This window comes from Garra rufa, chromosome 25 (genome assembly GCF_049309525.1).
Source record: "Garra rufa chromosome 25, GarRuf1.0, whole genome shotgun sequence".
Classification (NCBI taxonomy): Eukaryota; Metazoa; Chordata; class Actinopteri; order Cypriniformes; family Cyprinidae; genus Garra; species Garra rufa.
This window is the reverse complement of record NC_133385.1, coordinates 34,708,385-34,728,318: the sequence shown is the minus strand read 5'-3', so window position 1 is coordinate 34,728,318 and position 19,934 is coordinate 34,708,385. Positions and strand designations below refer to the sequence as shown.

At 40.1% G+C, this 19,934-nt stretch overlaps 1 protein-coding gene across 1 annotated transcript in view; it reads right to left on the bottom strand.

Annotated features, from left to right (window-relative positions):
- Positions 1-8,043: 8,043 nt before the first annotated feature.
- nfat5a (nuclear factor of activated T cells 5a) overlaps positions 8,044-19,934 on the bottom strand; it is a 38,182-nt gene continuing 26,291 nt past the window's right edge. The window contains exons 3-13 of the mRNA XM_073831893.1: positions 19,089-19,665; positions 17,472-17,655; positions 17,188-17,378; positions 16,922-17,094; positions 16,696-16,830; positions 16,424-16,476; positions 16,189-16,321; positions 15,413-15,487; positions 15,177-15,286; positions 12,769-15,037; positions 8,044-10,295 (exon numbers count right to left, since the gene is read on the bottom strand). Coding sequence (XP_073687994.1) covers positions 10,081-10,295; positions 12,769-15,037; positions 15,177-15,286; positions 15,413-15,487; positions 16,189-16,321; positions 16,424-16,476; positions 16,696-16,830; positions 16,922-17,094; positions 17,188-17,378; positions 17,472-17,655; positions 19,089-19,665 — 4,115 coding nt within the window. The 3' untranslated portion in view covers positions 8,044-10,080. The remainder of the gene's footprint in view (positions 10,296-12,768; positions 15,038-15,176; positions 15,287-15,412; positions 15,488-16,188; positions 16,322-16,423; positions 16,477-16,695; positions 16,831-16,921; positions 17,095-17,187; positions 17,379-17,471; positions 17,656-19,088; positions 19,666-19,934) is intronic.

Sequence of the window (19,934 nt, the reverse complement as noted above, 5' to 3'; positions counted from 1 at the left end):
CTGTATATACAGGTCCTTTTCAAAAAATTAGCATATTGTGATAAAGTTCATTATTTTATGTAATGTACTGATAAACATTAGACTTTCATATATTTTAGATTCATTACACACAACTGAAGTAGTTCAAGCCTTTTATTGTTTTAATATTGATGATTTTGGCATACAGCTCATGAAAACCCAAAATTCCTATCTCAAAAAATTAGCATATCATGAAAAGGTTCTCTAAACGAGCTATTAACCTAATCATCTGAATCAACTAATTAACTCTAAACACCTGCAAAAGATTCCTGAGGCTTTTAAAAACTCCCAGCCTGGTTCATTACTCAAAACCACAATCATGGGTAAGACTGCCGACCTGACTGCTGTCCAGAAGGCCATCGTTGACACCCTCAAGCAAGAGGGTAAGACACAGAAAGACATTTCTGAACGAATAGGCTGTTCCCAGAGTGCTGTATCAAGGCACCTCAGTGGGAAGTCTGTGGGAAGGAAAAAGTGTGGCAGAAAACGCTGCACAACGAGAAGAGGTGACCGGACCCTGAGGAAGATTGTGGAGAAGGACCGATTCCAGACCTTGGGGGACCTGCGGAAGCAGTGGACTGAGTCTGGAGTAGAAACATCCAGAGCCACCATGTACAGGCGCCAGGTCAAGACACTTTTGAACCAGAAACAGCGGCAGAAGCGCCTGACCTGGGCTACAGAGAAGCAGCACTGGACTGTTGCTCAGTGGTCCAAAGTACTTTTTTCGGATGAAAGCAAATTTTGCATGTCATTCGGAAATCAAGGTGCCAGAGTCTGGAGGAAGACTGGGGAGAGGGAAATGCCAAAATGCCTGAAGTCCAGTGTCAAGTACCCACAGTCAGTGATGGTCTGGGGTGCCATGTCAGCTGCTGGTGTTGGTCCACTGTGTTTTATCAAGGGCAGGGGCAATGCAGCTAGCTATCAGGAGATTTTGGAGCACTTCATGCTTCCATCTGCTGAAAAGCTTTATGGAGATGAAGATTTCATTTTTCAGCACGACCTGGCACCTGCTCACAGTGCCAAGACCACTGGTAAATGGTTTACTGACCATGGTATTACTGTGCTCAATTGGCCTGCCAACTCTACTGACCTGAACCCCATAGAGAATCTGTGGGATATTGTGAAGAGAAAGTTGAGAAACGCAAGACCCAACACTCTGGATGAGCTTAAGGCCGCTATCGAAGCATCCTGGGCCTCCATAACACCTCAGCAGTGCCACAGGCTGATTGCCTCCATGCCACGCCGCATTGAAGCAGTCATTTCTGCAAAAGGATTCCCAACCAAGTATTGAGTGTATAACTGAACATAATTATTTGAAGGTTGACTTTTTTTGTATTAAAAACACTTTTCTTTTATTGGTCGGATGAAATATGCAAATTTTTTGAGATATGAATTTTGGGTTTTCATGAGCTGTATGACAAAATCATCAATATTAAAACAATAAAAGGCTTGAACTACTTCAGTTGTGTGTAATGAATCTAAAATATATGAAAGTCTAATGTTTATCAGTACATTACAGAAAATAATGAACTTTATCACAATATGCTAATTTTTTGAAAAGGACCTGTATTTTATGGTGTGCTTCAGGTTTATCCCTTAATAAAACATGAATGAACAGAATTTGTAAGATTTTCACTAGATCTCGCAGTAGTAACAGTGTTACAAAATCAACTTTGGCTCCCGAATAAAGCTGTTCTGGGCTCGTGCAAGTTTCTTTTTTTTTTTTGCGTTGCGGTCTAAGCCAATGTTGAATTGACTTCTGATTTGAAGCATTAAGCAAAGCTAGCGGACATAACTAGGTATTGTTTAAGAAAATGGTATCGAATCGGTACGTGGATTCAAGTACTCGCCGATAACAATGCTAGAATTCTTCGTGGTATCGGTGGCATTTCCGATACTAGTTTCAGAACAACCCCAATCTCCACCAAAATCAGAACACATATGTAAGAGCTCAATCTGAGGTCACAGGGGATAAATCGCAAAGCTTGGCCACTTGGTAGCGCTATATTGTTAAAAATAAAGGCGCTTAAAAAGGTTCTTCAAGCGATGCCATAGAAGAGCCATTTTTAGTTCCACAAAGCACCATTCTGTCAAAGGTTCTTTAAAGAACCATTTCTTGCTTACCTTTTTATAATCTGAACCTTTTTTGCCACAAATAACCTTTTGTGAAACAGTAAGGTTCTTAAGATGTTAAAGGTTCTTTAGGGAACCATTTAGACAAAAAGGTTCTTCTATGGACTTTTTTGCACATATGCACGATAGAACTCCACATTCTGGACAACTTTGCCTCTAGAACCACAGCTGTTAATCAAATTGTCTGTTAAATGATTGAGCTAGTTTTTCGCTCAATCTGGAAAAACACTGCAGTACAATTCTCTGGACTTTCAAGGCCAATAATTATCAAAAAAATGTTAGAATTTACCCTTTGGGAAGCTATAACATGATCGTTTAGATAAGGGGCCTGTCCAAATTTACCCAAAAGCCTATAAAGCCTAAAGGAAAACTCAAAACTTCACAAAACTCCTGAGCGCAACAGGTGATACTAAACAAGCATGCAAAGTTTTAAGGGGGTCAGACCATAGCTGGCACTATAACAGTCATAAACCTTCAAAAAAAACCTTCATATTTCTATGGATTTGCCAAAAATGCAAAAAGTTTTTTTCCCCCTTATATGCTTAAATGCCTTAAGCGCTGAAACCCTGATAATTGCTGCTTGCAGCTATATTTATTATCATTATGTTGAAAACACCAGAGTAGAATATTTTTTTTTGATAAATGTCTTTGTCATCACTTTTGATCAATTTAAAGCATCCTTGCTAAATTAAACTATTAATTTCTACGATTTCTATAAGTATAACGTTACAAAATCTTTTAATTTCATCTGATCTTTGGATCTTTCTAATAATCAAAGAATCCTGAAAAACAGCAAATCATATCAGAATGATTTCTGAAGGATCGTGTGACACTGAAGAGTAGGAATGATGCTGAAAAGAAATTATATTTTAAAATATATTCAAATAGAAAAGTTATTTTGAATAGTAAAAAGATTTTTAGATTTTACTGTTTTGCTGTACAGTCGTCTTGTGAACTCAGGTGAGAATGTTGACGAGCACAAGGCTGGAGATCATTATGTCAGGCTGATTGGGTTAGAATGGCAGACTTGACATGTTAAAAGGAGGGTGATGCTTTCTAATCATTGTTCTTCCATTGTTAACCATGGTGGCCTGCAAAGAAACGCGTGCAGCCATCATTGCGTTGCATAAAAATGGCTTCACAGGCAAGGATATTGTGGCTACTAAGATTGCACCTAAATCAACAATTTATAGGATAATAAAGAACTTCAAGGAAAGAGGTTCAGTTCTTCTTAAGAAGGCTTCAGGACGTCCAAGAAAGTCCAGCAAGCGCCAGGATGGTCTCCTAAAGAGGATTCAGCTGCGGGATCGGAGTGCCACCAGTGCAGAGCTTGCTCAGGAATGGCAGCAGGCAGGTGTGAGCGCATCTGAACACACAGTGAGGACAAGACTTTTGGAAGATGGCCTGGTGTCAAGAAGGGTAGCGAAGAAGCCACTTCTCTCCAAAAAAAACATCAGGGACAGATTGATCTTCTGCAAAAAGTATGGCGAATGGACTGCTGAGGACTGGGGCAAAGTCATATTCTCTGATGAAGCCTCTTTCCGATTGTTTGGGGCATCTGGAAAAAGGCTTGTCCTGAGAAGAAAAGGTGAGCGCTACCATCAGTCCTGTGTCATGCCAACAGTAAAGCATCCTGAGACCATTCATGTGTGGGGTTGCTTCTCATCCAAGGGAGTGGGCTCACTCACAATTTTGCCCAAAAACACAGCCATGAATAAAGAATGGTACCAAAACACCCTCCAACAGCAACTTCTTCCAACAATCCAACAACAGTTTGGTGAAGAACAATGCATTTTCCAGCACGATGGAGCACCGTGCCATAAGGCAAAAGTGATAACTAAGTGGCTCGGGGACCAAAACGTTGACATTTTGGGTCCATGGCCTGGAAACTCCCCAGATCTTAAAACTTGTGGTCAATCCTCAAGAGGCGGGTGGACAAACAAAAACCCACTAATTCTGACAAACTCCAAGAAGTGATTATGAAAGAATGGGTTGCTATCAGTCAGGATTTGGCCCAGAAGTTGATTGAGAGCATGCCCAGTCCAATTGCAGAGGTCCTGAACAAGAAGGGCCAACACTGCAAATACTGACTCTTTGCATAAATGTCATGTAATTGTCGATAAAAGCCTTTGAAACGTAAGAAGTGCTTGAAATTATATTTCAGTTCATCACAGAAACAACTGAAACAAAGATCTAAAAGCGGTTGAGCAGCAAACTTTGTGAAAACTAATATTTGTGTCATTCTCAAAACTTTTGGCCACGACTGTACTTTGAATCAAATAAATGCAGACTTGGTGAGCATAAGAGGCGTCTTTAGAAGCAGTAGTGTATAATTTCCACAAAACACACAAGACACAAGGGAAAGAACTTCATATCTATCTTTATTCATATAGCAGCACATCTTACAGAAATATAACTGCAGGAGTATACAAATGTACTGATTAAAGCAAAATACGTTTATTTACGTCAAATGTCATTAGTTCACGTTTCTTCACGATACTGAATGTCATTCTTACACACTCATGAGTGAACAGTTATCCCTGTAACAGTGGTTCTCAACCAGGGGCCACTAGGGGGCGACAGTAAACTTCCAAAGGGACAGATAGATGATTTCTTTAAAGCAAGATATAATGGTAAATAATTAAAACAGACACAATTCTCACTTGAACTCCCAACTGCAATGTAGAAATTTGGACCGGCAAACAAAAATGACCAATTCTTGAAAAATTTCAAATCACTAAATTAAACACTAGTTATGTTTAAAGATGGGTTGAGAACCACTGTCCCGTGACAACTTTAAAAGCATTGGACGTTAATCACATCAAACAAAAAGCAAACCAAATTCAAAAACGTGTAAAAACAGTGCATTTAAAATACACCTTTCACAGAAAAAAAAAGCACAAATAACTGCTGGTGATTGGATTAAGCGCTCTTCAAACCTTTTTTAATTTAACATTTACTAACAAAAAATTCTTCAAACACCTGGCCAAACAGAGAAAACCAGTTATCAGTGAGATCAATGACCTTCTTTAGCCTTAATCTTAGAAATTTCAAGAGGCATTAACCACCAGTGGATGAGAATGACGACATTTTAAATAAAATAAAATCATAAGAAAGTAAGTTGAGGCTGCATAGCAGTTTTATGATATAAATGTTCAGATGCATTTCGAGACTACACCGACAGACTGGTTAATGACAATTTGACCAATGTCAATTAAAATCAACAAACAAAAAAATGGTAGTCTTTTACTTCTGGAGTAAGAACTAGTAATCCCAACATCTAAGTATTGAATTATATACAAAGGTCCTTTAGAAGTAAGAGGAAAGGCTCGCAAAGGCACAAAGTACTTTCAATCAAAAAGCACATTATGTTGAAAAAAAAAAAAAAAAAAAAACGTTGATGGATTTGTGCAGAAATATATTTGTTCATAATACATACAGTATGATTTCGACGTAAGCTGGAGCATCAGTACCAAAAAAAAAAAAAAAAAAAAAAACACAAATATGGACAAATGATTATTATTTCATCAAAAGACATTGATTTTGCTGCCTTGTTTTGAGAAAATATTTTTTCTTCTTAATTGGTCCTTAGGTTTAATGTAGTGTGAATCTATATGTCCTACAGCATGAGGTAAAACACACACATTCTTTCTGTTTTTTATGGCTTCGCATGGAACCCGAGTTCCAGAACATTAGCCTATGTCTCTCCCAAAGAAATATCCAGGTCATATTTCACCCCAAAATCAAAAGAAATCTTCGTTTTCTTTAATTCATAACTAATTTAACAAAAGAAAAAAAAAATGTAACAGCCATGAAAACTACATTTTATCTTACAAAAACGAGTTTTAGAGTCATTGATTCATTATTTCTTCAGATTTGCTTAATTTTTTCCCTTTCTTTTTGATTTTGGGGTGGAATTTGGCCAAAAAAACAATTATGCCCAAAACCAGTCTTTTGTAATCGTTTAGAAATTGACAATATCTGATTTTCACTTTCCAATCAAATAACAATCTCCATTTTGTAACACAGTGATGGGGACAAAAACCATCATTCCACCGCTCCGAATATTGACATATGAAGTACAGTACTGCAGAAGGGACAATTCACTTTTAAAATGTTTTAAAATGTACATAGTACATTTCGAAATTCAGTCTTACAAAAATACTGTATGTACGCCTCACTTGCAGGTGAGATATTATGGGTTTTTTTACTACAAAGAGAGCACGCTTTTAACAAACTGCTACCTCACAAAGGAACAGCACACTTAAAACAGCCAATCTACTATTTACAATAGTAATTATGCAAATTTTACACAAAGCATACTTTTTTTTTTAAAAAGGCAAGAAAAGGTATGGTGTAAAAATAACTGACTTATCAAAGCAAAGATGTTTATGAAGATTTTTTAAATAGAACTACCTCACATTGTTTGCATGAGAATATTGTCAATGCAAAAGCTGCTTCTTAGAATAGAGTACATTGATGTTTAGTCTTAAAAAAGCTTTTCAAAAGACTGCATGTGTCTACGAACAAGTAAAATCTCAAATAAATGTGATTTAATCAAATATCAGAGCAACAGAAAGACCTCAGTGAGGGTGCGACAATGGCAAATAATTAACAGCTCAAACCATAAAAAAAAAATCAAATCTGATGTAAACAACCAATTAGTATCAGTTATGACAAAATGTAGCAGCATTTTGCCAACATCAAACCCTGTACGAGAATTCACCAGCGTACACTACCCCTTCTTCACTTTGACGATTACTTCTAGAGAAATCTTCCAGTTCCAGGAAACGTGACTGGTAAGAGCTTTCGTATTTTCCAAAAGATCATTTATAAAACGTATGATGAGATTGTCGCGCAGTCATGGTATGAATCTTCATCATAGCTTGTTTTAAAGGGAACCTTGGATATTAAATGGATAGTGCACCCAAAAATATCTGCTTACCCCCAGGACATCTAAGATGTAGGTGACTTTGTTTCTTCAGTAGAACACAAACAAAGATTAACTCAAACCGTTGCAGTCTGTCAGTCATATAATGGCAGTTAATAGGCACCAAATCTTTGAGAGTCAAAAAAGCATACGCAGACAAAACCAAATTAAACCCTGCAGCTTGTGATGATACATTGAGGTCTTAAGACACAAAACAATCGGTCTGTGCAAGAAATTGAAAAGTATTTATATAATTTTTTACCTCTGATCAACCGCTATGTCCAACTGTCCTTAACGCGTTCACTCATTGCTCACAGTGCATAGCAGCTACTCAAAATGGTAATTATTTGTGCTTATCCTAATTCTGGCAACCGATTATAAACTAAAAGATTACGTTTCCTTGTTCGAACCCATTCGGGAGTGTTGACTTTTCACTGACTACATTGGTAGAGCCGGCTGTTGTGAACGCGCTTAATACAGTTGAGTGTTGCGATGGATCAGAGGTAAATAATAATATAAATACTGTTCAGTTTCTTGCACAGACTGATCGTTTTGTGTCTTAACACCTTAATGTATCGTCACGAGCCACAGGGTTTAATTTGGTTTTGTCTGTGTATGTTTTTTTTACTCTCAAAGATTTGGTGCCCATTGACTGCCATTATATGACTGACAGACTGCAATGGTTTGAGTTAAAAATCATTGTTTGTGTTCTGCTGAAGAAACAAAGTCACCCACATCTTGGATGTCCTGGGGGTAAGCAGATAAACACCACATTTTCATTTCTGGGTGCACTATCCCTTTAAGACTTGTATGGCTTACTAAAACATGTAGTAGGAAACCTATAAAAGATTTACGTCATTTTAAAAATCCACATCGTTTACTTATTTTGGACTATGAGCTATCTGTTACACTGTGCAGCTTTTAGTTAAAATTTTCAGTCAAAAGCAACAAGAGAAGTAATGCAAGTCTTCTTTCCTAGCAATAACGACAGTGATGCGCGTGGACGAACAAAACTTCATAAAGACCAGCGTCTGTGTTCTCTCTACTTTAGCCCTGATGCTTCTGAGGCTTTTAGTAGATCATAGCTACTGAAAGAGCTTAAATAACCGCAGTCACTAAAGGAGTTTCTCAGCACGGATTTCACAAGATATCCGGGGGTGTTTAGACACTTTGTGGGAAAAATCGATGGTACGGTGTTTGGTTTGAGCCTATGCTTAAATCCATTGCCACCTTTTAGCTCTTTCAGTAGCAGTCGTCATCACATCTGTATTTTATTTTCTGAGTTGTGTTGCAGTTAAAATAGCGTAGCGCCAGTAGCTCACCGAGTGCAACCATTCAACGCAAACAAAATAACGGCACCCCCTATAGTCCACAATATGTATAAAATCTGGATTTTTTAAATAACCATAATCTTTCATGGGTTTTCCGCTACATTTTTCGATAAGATAATTTTTTTACGTTATATTAATCTACCAAAGTCGTAATACCCGGGGTTCCCTTTAAAACTTAAAATTTTTCATCTAACAACTGAGCCTCGACTATCCGATCGTAAATGAGGTTTATTGTAACTTGGGGAGGTGAATACAAACCAATCCCTTCTTGAACCCTCAAGGAAATATGGACCTGACTTCCATTTAAGCTGCCCAAAAACACCCTCATAACAGTGATAGTTCACATCAACAATAAATATCCTATCATTGTTTTTCAAACGCTCAAGTCATTCCATTCAAAATCTGTATGACCCTCTTCTGTGAAGCACTTTCTGCTTCTTCCTTTACAACACAAGTATCCAATGACCTAAAGCTGTCCAACTCAATAAAAAAAAGAAAGTGCAGAATATCCCAAGTTTTCAGATGCCGTTTTTTGAGCACCACAGTTAAAAGAAGGTCATACCAGTTTGGAATGGCGTAATGTTGATTTTCATATTTCGTGAACTATCCCTTAAATGCACCACCACAACGAATCCTCTTCCTAAGCTTGTGCTTATTTGAATAATCTCCATGAACCACATATAATTCAAAATCAAGAACATAGCTGCATCTTATATAGTACAAATGTGCTCCATGTGTTTCTGCTGAGCACACAAACACACATTGTAGACGCTCTGGTGGATGATAATACAATCTGTTCACATATCTCAACGGCAATGTTGCACATTTTCACATCCCTGATAGGAATTCATGTCTACAAGTTGGACCTCTTGATCATTTAAATAAAATTAAATAAAACAAAACTAAAAGAGAGGAGAAGGGGAGGAGTGATTTACACAAAGCATCTCAACTTTAAACGTTAGGTGAAAATGGAGAGATTAGACGGACATGTCAAACATTCAAACACATTAAAAAAAAACACTAAACATGGCTCATAAAATAGGCTAGAATCTGAAAAGAGACACTGAAGAGTAATGAAACACAAACACGTTTTTAGAAAAGCATTACGACTATCAAAACATGAAAAGCTTTGATAGCCAGATACATATGGGTTACAAAGCTAAAAGGGAGAATCTCCGGTAGAAGCTCCCTAAAGTGCTAAATATATTTCAAATTCATTCACAATGTATTAGTATCTCAACGGCAACAGAGAGTTTTTGAATTTATGTTGTACTAGGTTGGTTTCTACTGGAAAACAGATTAATGATGGCAATAAATGGACAAAGATTCAAGTGGAAGTCAAGAGAACACAATACAAAGTAGCAAAGTGCCAATATACTCAATGGCTTAATGGGTCACATGATATGTTGACATGCCAAACAGTGGCCTCAATGAAGTGGACCCTTTTGCGTCCATCAAGAAAAGGAGCTGTGGCGAGATCTATACAAAACATGTCTTGCCAAAACAACACATTACAAGCTTTCAGAAACATAGATACATGTGAAGACCCTCCCCCAAGAGACAACCCCCAAGTTTAGATAATACCTACACAAGACGCAAGATGTAAAGAAACATCGACAAGCAGTGTGGACGGTGGTCTACTGGATTGAGGTTTCTGACTACTCATCTTTAATGGTCCAAGAAATCCCTAGGGAGAGTCTTTCCCTGCTCCTGAAAACGTTCCAGAAGTTCGTCTATCTTATCCTCGAGGTTGTCGGACTGGTCCAATAAGGGGTGAATCTGCGCACTAGTTTGAAGCTGGGTCTGATCCGAACCAGGATGGCCCATGGTAACAAGCTGATCTGACAACGACGGACCAGGAGAATTCATTAGCGGTCCACATTCTAATAAAAGAGAGAACAGGCTTTTTGAGGCTGAGAAAGGCACCTTCTGCAATCAAGCTATTTTAGAAAGTTAATGCAACATCTGAAGGTGTGCACATTATTGCATGGGAAATAAAAGTAGGATAGTGTAGACCAGGGCTCCAATCCTGCTCCTGGAGGGCCACTGTATGCAGAGATTAGCTCCAACCACAATTACCACCTGAATCAGCTATTCAAGGTATTACTAGACCTACTAAAAACTTCCAGGTAGGACAGTGGCCCTACAAAAACGAGTTTGGACATTCCTGGCCTAGACCATCAGGAAATTGGCTGGATTGTAAAATGTTTGCATTCCACAATCGAGGACTACTACAATGCCACAACCCACTTAAGCAAGGGTGCCCAAACTCGGTCCTGGAGGGTTTAGCTCCAACCGAATTAAACACACCTGAACAAGGTAATCAAGGTCTTAGTATGCATACTAAAAACTTCCTGGAAGTTGTGTTAAGGCAAGTTAGATCTGAACTCTGTAGAACATCAGCCCTCCAGGACAGAGTTTGGGCAGCCCTGCACTTAAGAGAGTTTTTGACTGGGACTAGGTCAATGATATCCAATCCTGCTCCTGGAGGACTACTGTCCTGCAGAGTTTAGCTCCAACCGAATTAAACACACCTGGACAAGGTAATCAAGGTCTTAGTATGCATACTAAAAACTTCCAGGAAGTTGTGTTAAGGCAAGTTAGATCTGAACTCTGTAGAACATCAGCCCTCCAGGACAGAGTTTGGGCAGCCCTGCACTTAAGAGAGTTTTTGACTGGGACTAGGTCAATGATATCCAATCCTGCTCCTGGAGGACTACTGTCCTGCAGAGTTTAGCTAGCTCCAACCAAATTAAACACACCTGGACAAGGTAATCAAAGTCTTAGTATGCATACTAAAAACTTCCAGGAAGGTGTGTTAAGGCAAGTTAGAGCTGAACTCTGTAGGACATCAGCCCTCCAGGACAGAGTTTGGGCACCCCTGCACTTAAGAGAGTTTTTGACTGGGACCAAGTTTTTGACACTGTCCTGCAGAGCTCAACTCCAACCCAATTCAACACACCTGAACAAGCTAATCAAGGTCTTAACTAGGCATACTAGAAACTTCCAGGCAGGTAAGTCGAGGCAAGTTGGAGCTAAACTCTGCAGGACAGTGGCCCTCCAGGACCAAGTTTGGACACCTCTGGAATAGGTCAAGGACAGAATTACCTTCCAGAGAACCTCAACATAATAACAGTGTTACCACTGTAATAAAATTGCAGTTCTGTTGACATAATAGCACTTGCAACTGGAAATCTCAGAGAAAAAAAAAAGAACTTGCGTCTAAGGAGCGGTTTTGATCCGGAATCCTCCTTCAGAGCAGTGCTTCTCAAACCTGTTCGGGGATCCTCCACAACTGAACATTATGTCTTTCTCAACTTACGCCTGTTTCACACATACGCCGTCTGCAGCGCATATGTAGTCCATGTGCGTTACGTATGTGGACTCATTTTGCTTTCACACAGAACGCGTTTGCAGTCTGTTCCTGATCCGCGGCTGTTTACCACAAACACAACATTTATCCATTATTTTGATTTCAAATCCAAACATGCTTTTTCAGCATTGTGATCCTTTTATCACAGTACAGTAATACAATCGTTCATAGACATATTTACGTTTAAACTCAATTAATATAAATAACGTATTAGTCAATGCACTTGACTTCTAGATTTGTATATTAAGTTGCTCAAGCAATTTGCAACACATTTAAACAAAGCATAGGTATAGATTCCTTTTCTTGTTAAAATTGGGCTATCACAAATATTTTTAATTAAAGCTTACCAGACAGAAACAGTCAGTCGGCTCTCATGGCTTTCTTTCGCATTAAATCTTTATTAAAAGCAATCCCTTAAAAAACTTTTCTTTTCCATCTCCACAAGTGCATCTATTATGTTGCCTTGTTTATTTAAAAGTGCACTTTTCCTTGTTTTAAACTAAACAAAAGTTTAAACAAAAAAGCCATGTGTTGACTGTGAACAGTAGACTTTATTTTCATGCATTATGGTATGATCACTACATTTCCGTGTCAATCCATGTTTATTTTTACGGCGAACAATGCACTGTCACTTTAATTCAGCACATGCAGCACAGCAAAAAATAGACTCTGTGTGGAAATGATCGCTGCACTGCTGCAGACGCACCGCACCGTAGTGTGAACGCTCTAATCCGTTAACATGGGTGCGGAAAAAATATGCAGCGCATACACACTGCATATGGACTATGTGTGAAACAGGTGTAACAGCTGATTAAATTGACCAACTAATTTTACGAAGACTGCAAAACTTAAATTAGATGTGTCCGATGAGGGAGACATACAAAATGTGTAATGTTACCCCAGGACAGTTTTCAGAAGCACTGCTTCAGAGAATCTCGAGCACAACTGCAATTCTGATTTCATGTTGACTTATTTGCACTTACCACTGGGAATCTCAAAGAGAAAAATGCCTGCTTGTCCTGGCTGTCCAGGTTGGCTGAGAGTTCCCCCAATAGCTGTCTGAAAGAGTTGGCTGGGAGGTTGCTGAGGGGTGGAAGATGAGGTGTTCGGGAGACCGCCCACTGCCACACCACTCTGTCCACTAAAGATGGTGGCCGCTGTGGCAGTTGGAGGTAACTCCTGAGCACCCACACTACCTTGCAGGGCTGAAATTGCTGACTGAGGCAAAAAAATATTGACAGAAGGTTGGTCCTTAGGAGAGACAGGGGTTACGCTGGTGGCACTGGGGACAACCTGCATAGGTTGCTGGTCCTGAAAAAGTTCTGTCCGTGTTGAAGGCATACTTGCAGACGAGTCACTCACAACGGTGCTCTGGTCTTGAAAAGACATGGGCTCTGCCGAGTCTTGTTGGGCAACACTCACAACACTGGCTTGGGGAAAAATAATTGATGGATTTTGAGTTGGTTGGGCTGGTGAGGCAGTGGGTTGGTTTGAAGGGTTGTTCACAGTAACATTCTCAGAGCTGGGAACAACTTGCATGGGTTGCTGCTCCTGAAAGATATTTTCTGGGAGACGGTCACTTCCTAGTGGAGCTTGGTTCTGGCCACTGAATAGCAGAGCCTGGGGCAAATCATGGGGATTAATGGTTGTGGTACAGAACAATATGCCGGTCTGTGATGGTTGCTGTGCTTGATTTGGGGATATTGTGGCAATATTTGGAAAAAGAGGGGCCTGTTGGGGTGTTGCCATCTGTTGTTGTTGGGGAGACTGTTGTTGTTCCATTGGGGTGGACAACTGTGCTTGTCCCTGAAAGAGTGAGACAGTCTGAGCTTCTGTTCCAGATGTCTGCATGGGCGTGAGGAAAGCTATCTGTTGCTGCTGCTGGTTCTGGTTATTATCCGATGATAGCTGGCTAGGCAACACACTCTGCGCAATAAACAGGCTAGCTGAAGGAGCCTGCTGATCTGTGGGTAGATTGGTGCTTGTCAGCATTGTCATGGTTCCAGGAAATAAGGTTGCTTGGACTTGTGGTGACTTTGTGGTTCCAAAGAGTACTGTCTGCGAGTCTTGTGTTTCAGTCAAGGGGTTATGACTCTGAAAAAGTGGCTGTGGAGGTGAGGGTTGGGAGGGTGGCTGCTGCAGAAAGCTTGATGTCTGAATGGTCATAAGACCTCCTGGCTGTTGGAAAAGTGCAGTCTGCTGCTGGGGTGGGTTCTGGAGGAAACCTTCAGAGGGCTGCGATAGAGTATTAGTCTGTGTGGAGCTTTGTTGTTCGCTAGCAAAGCTAGGCGTGCACTGCATTGGAATCTGCGTCTGCAAGAGCTCTGACTGCAATTGTTGCTTAAGGGTCTCTAATACTTCCTGATGCTGAAGAGTTTCTAAATTTTGTTGATGTTGTTGCTGCTGCTGAAGATTATTGAGAACTTTTTGATGTTGCAGAGTCACTATAGAACTTTGTTGCTGAATGTTTTCAAGGACTTTCTGGTGGTGCTGCTGTTGATGCTGTAGATTCTCCAAAACTTTGTGTGTTTGCTGCTGCTGAATGTTGCCAAGAGCCTGTTGCTGTAGGTTTTCCAAGACTTTCTGATGTTGCTGCAAATTTTCAAGGACTGTCTGTTGATGTTGAAGATCCACAAGAGCCTTCTGTTGCTGTTGCTGTAGATTCTCCAATATATTCTGTTCTTGCTGCTGCTGTTGCTGGTTTGTCAGAGTAGTATCATTTCCACCCAACCTTAAACTGTTCATGTTTTCTTGGACGTGTTGCTGAAGGCTCTCTGCAGATGGCGTCGGGCTATAAAGAACAGAATTTAGCTGCTGTTGTGCTTGCAGCTCCCTTACTGCTCTCTCTAGCTGTGCAACATCATCCTGGGGCAAAAGCGCCTGAACCTGTGGCCGCTGGGATGGAGGATTCCGCGAATCTATACCCATTAATACCATTCCACTTCCATCTGCACTGTTGTCTTCTGGAGACAAAGTTTCTGGGGTTTCCCGCAAGAACTGCTGAGGGACCTGAGGTGGAACAGGCTGGAGAACTGTTGTGTCTTCCGACAAGGACACTTGGAACGAAGCAGGTGAAGGAATGTCCTGCTTCTGAATGGTGGATAAGGTTTCTGGAGTCGTAAATATTTGAGCTGATGGCTGTTGGGATTCGACAGATTGAAGAGCCACAGGGCTTGGAAAAGACTTGGTGGCAGAGGGAAGGACAGTACTTATCTCCAAGATTTGTTGGGTTGAACTAAGGGCCTCTACAGGCTGCATTGCAAAAATGAGAAAACTTGTTAATTTTAAGTATTTTTCATTCATAAAATCAAAACTTTGCTTTGGTTTACTTTCTAAACTAAAGGATTCCATGGTTAAAGCTGAAAATTCAATTTAAAAAGGATGACAGTACCTTAAAAATGTCTGAAGGTGCTGCGTTGCAGGAAACTTCCATAGGCTCTTCTCGTTTGACCATAGGTAACATTAAGACATTGTTTAGACAAGTTGTCTCAGTTTGCATTGCTGTAAACAAAGTCATAAAACATATGAGTTTAAGCTTTAAAGCTCTAAATAGTCTATCCTAAAAGCTCTAAAAATTTTAAAGTGTAATTGCAGAAAAACATGAAAATATTTCTGATTATGCCACACCTTTTATCTGCTCTTCAAAGGTACACGCCTTGACTGTGGCTGGCAGTTCTGATTTCACTGGTATTTCAACTTTCTCTGTATGAAAAGAGTTAAAATAATGAATTATGGCACCATCTGTTGGTGCAGAAGTGCAATTGCATTCTCTTGTCTCATCAAGGGGTGTCACCAAAACAAAATTCCACAAGGAACAATTGACGACTCTTGAAAGCAATATCCACAAAAACAACAGCATGTGATCTTTAATCTAATGTACTTCCATATACTGCTGTCGATCTTTATCTTTTCAACTTGCTGCTGCAGCACTACTACTCATCCTGCATTTCTGCTATCTGTTCTGACAGAGAGCATTCATGTGCAAATGTACCAATCCCATGCTATGCAAAAGGACACTTTTGCATAGCATGGGATTCTACACTAATATTCTGAGATAAGCCTTCGCTATGCTAAGATTCACAATTCCATACCTGCTTTACCAAAATAATTTTGCTTGAGTTACCTAATAGTATGCATTAAGAATACTTTAACCCATTCCTATCAAACAACCATAGGACAAACACTATCCCTACCATTAAAACCCAAATAATGCCCCTACAATTAGGCCCAAATGATTCGTTAAAGCCCCTTACCCCAACCATCTCCCTAACCCTAGATGTCTAGGACTATTCAAGGAAGAAAAATGACACGGTTTGCTTATAGTAAACATCTTCACAATATTTCTCGTGACCTTCTGAGCAGGACATCTGTTGATATCATAAATGTATTTTGTCTTCACCAACCAGTTAGAGGAGTGTAGGTAAAAGGCTGTAGATCATGTGTTCTCCCTGCGTTTGTCACTACAGCAATCCCAATAGACACTGGGGAGGTCACTGTCTGGTCATGATATGGAGGAACTTTCACCACTAGATGATTCTGGATTGAATCACGTTGAAAATATGCTTTAGACAAGATATGTATGAATGATAAGCATTACACAATAGAACTAAAAAGAGTATAGGCATCTCCTGCACTTGCCTGATGAAAAAGTTCCATGTCAATTTCTGCTTCGGCCTGCCAGCCACTCTCATCTGAAAAGAAAACATGAAGAAGAATGATGTACTTTGGTTCAAAACAATCTATACTTGCATTTAAACAGACAGGAGACAGTTCGTCATAGCAGCTACGCAAGCTCAATTTTATGTCTCATTGCATTCTGAAATGTGTCAAAGTGCAACAAGTATGCAATGCTATCCCCATCAGTGCCATGTGGGGCATTAGAGTGCTTAAATGCACAATGCATGCAATACCTGTGGAATTTTCCTGAAAAAGAACTTTGGTTCCTTTGAGAAAGTTCTTGCCAATGATAAAGACTTCCTCTCCTCCTTCGACCGAGCAACTGTGAAGACTCTTCTTAAGGATTTCAGGCACTCCAGCTGGTTGAGCTGAAAAAGGTAATGTAAGGAATACAGTTACAAATGTGGAAACTAATACCACTTACTATCAAATCTATATCCTGATATGCTTTGCACTTACTACATAAGATAGGAGATGAGAGGGCCTGGAGGGTTAGGACAGATCCATCCGGTCTTGGGATGTTGACTCTGAAGGCCAAACGAGCTCGAGTGCTCTTCTTTTTGGAGCCAGCAACTCCTATACGAGCTTCAACATCGGCATTCCTCAGCTTTAAGATTCCAACACAGTCCACGCTGCCAAGACACATCATATTACACTTTAACAATACATGTTAACTAAAAGAGACTATAACTGACTCAGGAAACCACAGACAAAATTATCCTTACGCTAAGGTCATAGAGTTGGTCGGCTCAAGGTTTACTTCAATAACTGTGGTCCCCTCGATATCCACTTCCTTACAGGCCGTTGTGTTCCGTCCCGTCACTCTGCAGGCTTGATAAAACCCATGAGGCTTCACACGTCCAGCGTCATTAGCCACAAATACTTGGAGCACCACTGGATCACTGACTCCCTCTAACTGATGTGCCATATTTAGAAACATTACCACATAAACTGTGTTATCCATAAAGGCATATTTGTCCAGATAATATAATGTGCATTCAATTCTTACTTTAATTGTAGGAAATCCTTGCTGGGTACGGTCTTTGACGGATCCCCTACTTCCCTCCGTGAGGTATCGTGCTCTGTGCTGCGTCTCCGGCTGAACCAAAATCTTTAGCTCCTTCCCTTCACTCTTCTGCGGGTACTGAATGGAAAGAACGCCCCCCTTCTGATTGTTTGACACCTCCAGAGAGCTAAACGTAAAATAAAAGAGGAAACCTTCATACATTTTGAAAAAAGGGGCATTTCCTCAGAGGAGGCAAGGGAGGCAGTTCTTCATAGTTCACAGTACAAAAATAAAACAATGCAAATATTACAAAATATGACGTTAAAAACGTGTTTAAATCACACATTCTTCTAAAGAAACACTGTCCAACAGTGACACCAGCAGGTGAAGTTGCAGCGGGAGTCCGGGTCTGTCTGGCCTCTCCTGAGCCCACTGAGTTTTAACAGACACCCTAAAGCATTCCGTGGGTGTAGTAGGTTGTAACTGAAAATTCACAAAAGTCACATAAGAGGAGGCAATGCCTCCATTGTGATTTGATGCATATGACTTTTTACGTTCAGCTGTGATTGGTTAATGCGATACATCCCGCCTCGTGTCTGTGCGCGTTCAGCGTACACGAATCATTCTGAATGAACAATAAAACAGTGTTAATGGGAAGACTAATTAAAAAAAGTAAACAACTCACACACTCATATCACCACTTTAAGTCAAGTCAAAATAAGACTTGAAATGTCCTGAAAACATGTTTTCAGTGAGTTTGGTTAAATTTAAGGTAAATCTCTGTCTGAGACAGGGTTCGTACAGATACTGTAAAATTTAATTCCAGGACTTTCACTACTTTTTTGATTTTCAAGGACTTCAATCAGAGATCTCACTTATCAAACAATGTATTCTATTTCAAATTCTAAAAAAAGAGAAATAGATAAATAAATATATACTAATAAAAATGGCAAAAATAAAGTGAAGCACATGCAAAGTATTACTACTAAAGTATTAAAAAAAGTATACTACCCTTTTACAATAGTAAGACCACGGTAATGTACTCACTCCCTTGTCATCCGTGTCTTTCTTTCTTCAGTCGTAAGGAAATTATGGTTTTTGACTAAAACATTTCAGGATTTCTCTCCATATAATGGACTTCTATGGTGCCCCTGAGTTTGAACTTCCAAAATGCAGCTTCAAAGGACTCTAAACGATCACAGCAAGGAAAGAAGGGTCTTATCTAGCAAAACGATTATTTTCTAAAAAAAAAAAGAAAAAATGACAATTTATATACTCTTTAACCTCAAATGCTCGTCTTGTCTGGCTCAGCAAACTCGGGGGCACCATAGAAGTCCATTATATGGAGAGAAATCCTGAAATGTTTTCCTCAAAAACACCATTTCATTATGACTGAAGAAAGAAAGACATGAACATCTTGGATGACAAGAGGGTGAGTACCTTATCTGTACATTTTTATTCTGAAAATTAACTACTCCTTTAATAGGTTTTAAGAGAAAACTCTTAGCTAAAATCTTTTACAGCTATTTAGGAGAGCTCTTAGTGTTAAGATAAAATGTTTTGTGAATACGGGTCCAGAACTTGATTTGAAGGGGAAAAAAATGCAATAAAGTCACCAACCTCGCTTTGGGTGTGACTTTGGCGTCTGAACCCAGTTGTGAAAGAACAAAGTGCGGCGCTTTAGCGCTGTCTGCATCAAACACATCCATGCCGGCTTCATCCCGGGTCGCAGGCTTTGGCCCCGGCCGCTGACGAGGAGTTCTCTTCCGAGACTTTCTGGGCACTTCAGTATTGTCGTTGTATGAATTGCTGCTGCCCATGCTGAAGTTGGACACCGAGTCGTCCATCCACATGCTGCCACTCTGCTCAGAGTCCTGGTTGGGAAGCAGATCATCCTGGCAGGACATCTGACTGTCATCCAGCAGGTCCTCCGGAGGTGGAGAGATGCTCAGGACGGTCCGCCGCTTCGAGGGGGTCGCCTGGCTCTGCGTGGCTCCTACAGTGTCTACCGCACTGATAGCCACCACTGATCCAGGCTCCGCACCCATTCTCTCTGGCATCCCCTCTGCGGCGGGACCGCTGTGGAGCCTGGAAGCCTGCTCTTGGGCTGAGGTAGCAGAGAGCATGCTGGGACAGGAAGGAAGTGTACTGCTGAGTCCTCCAGGGGAGGAGGCAGCGGCGCAAGTGGCAGCAGCATCTGTAGTGTGCACAATGCAGAACGTTAATAAAACTCGCCCGTGCAAATCTGGCTAGCAGTCCCGATCAAGCAGTGAAACTCGACATGGTATCTGGTCATTGCCTTTTATCTGTTTTGAATGTCTTGTTAATATTAAATCACTAATTAAAGTAGGCCTAATTACATCCAATCCCTTATTTCTTTCTTAAATATATATATATATATATATATATAAATATATATTAACTCTTCTTTGGAAGATTGTAGATTGTCTCAATAGTGGCCCAATA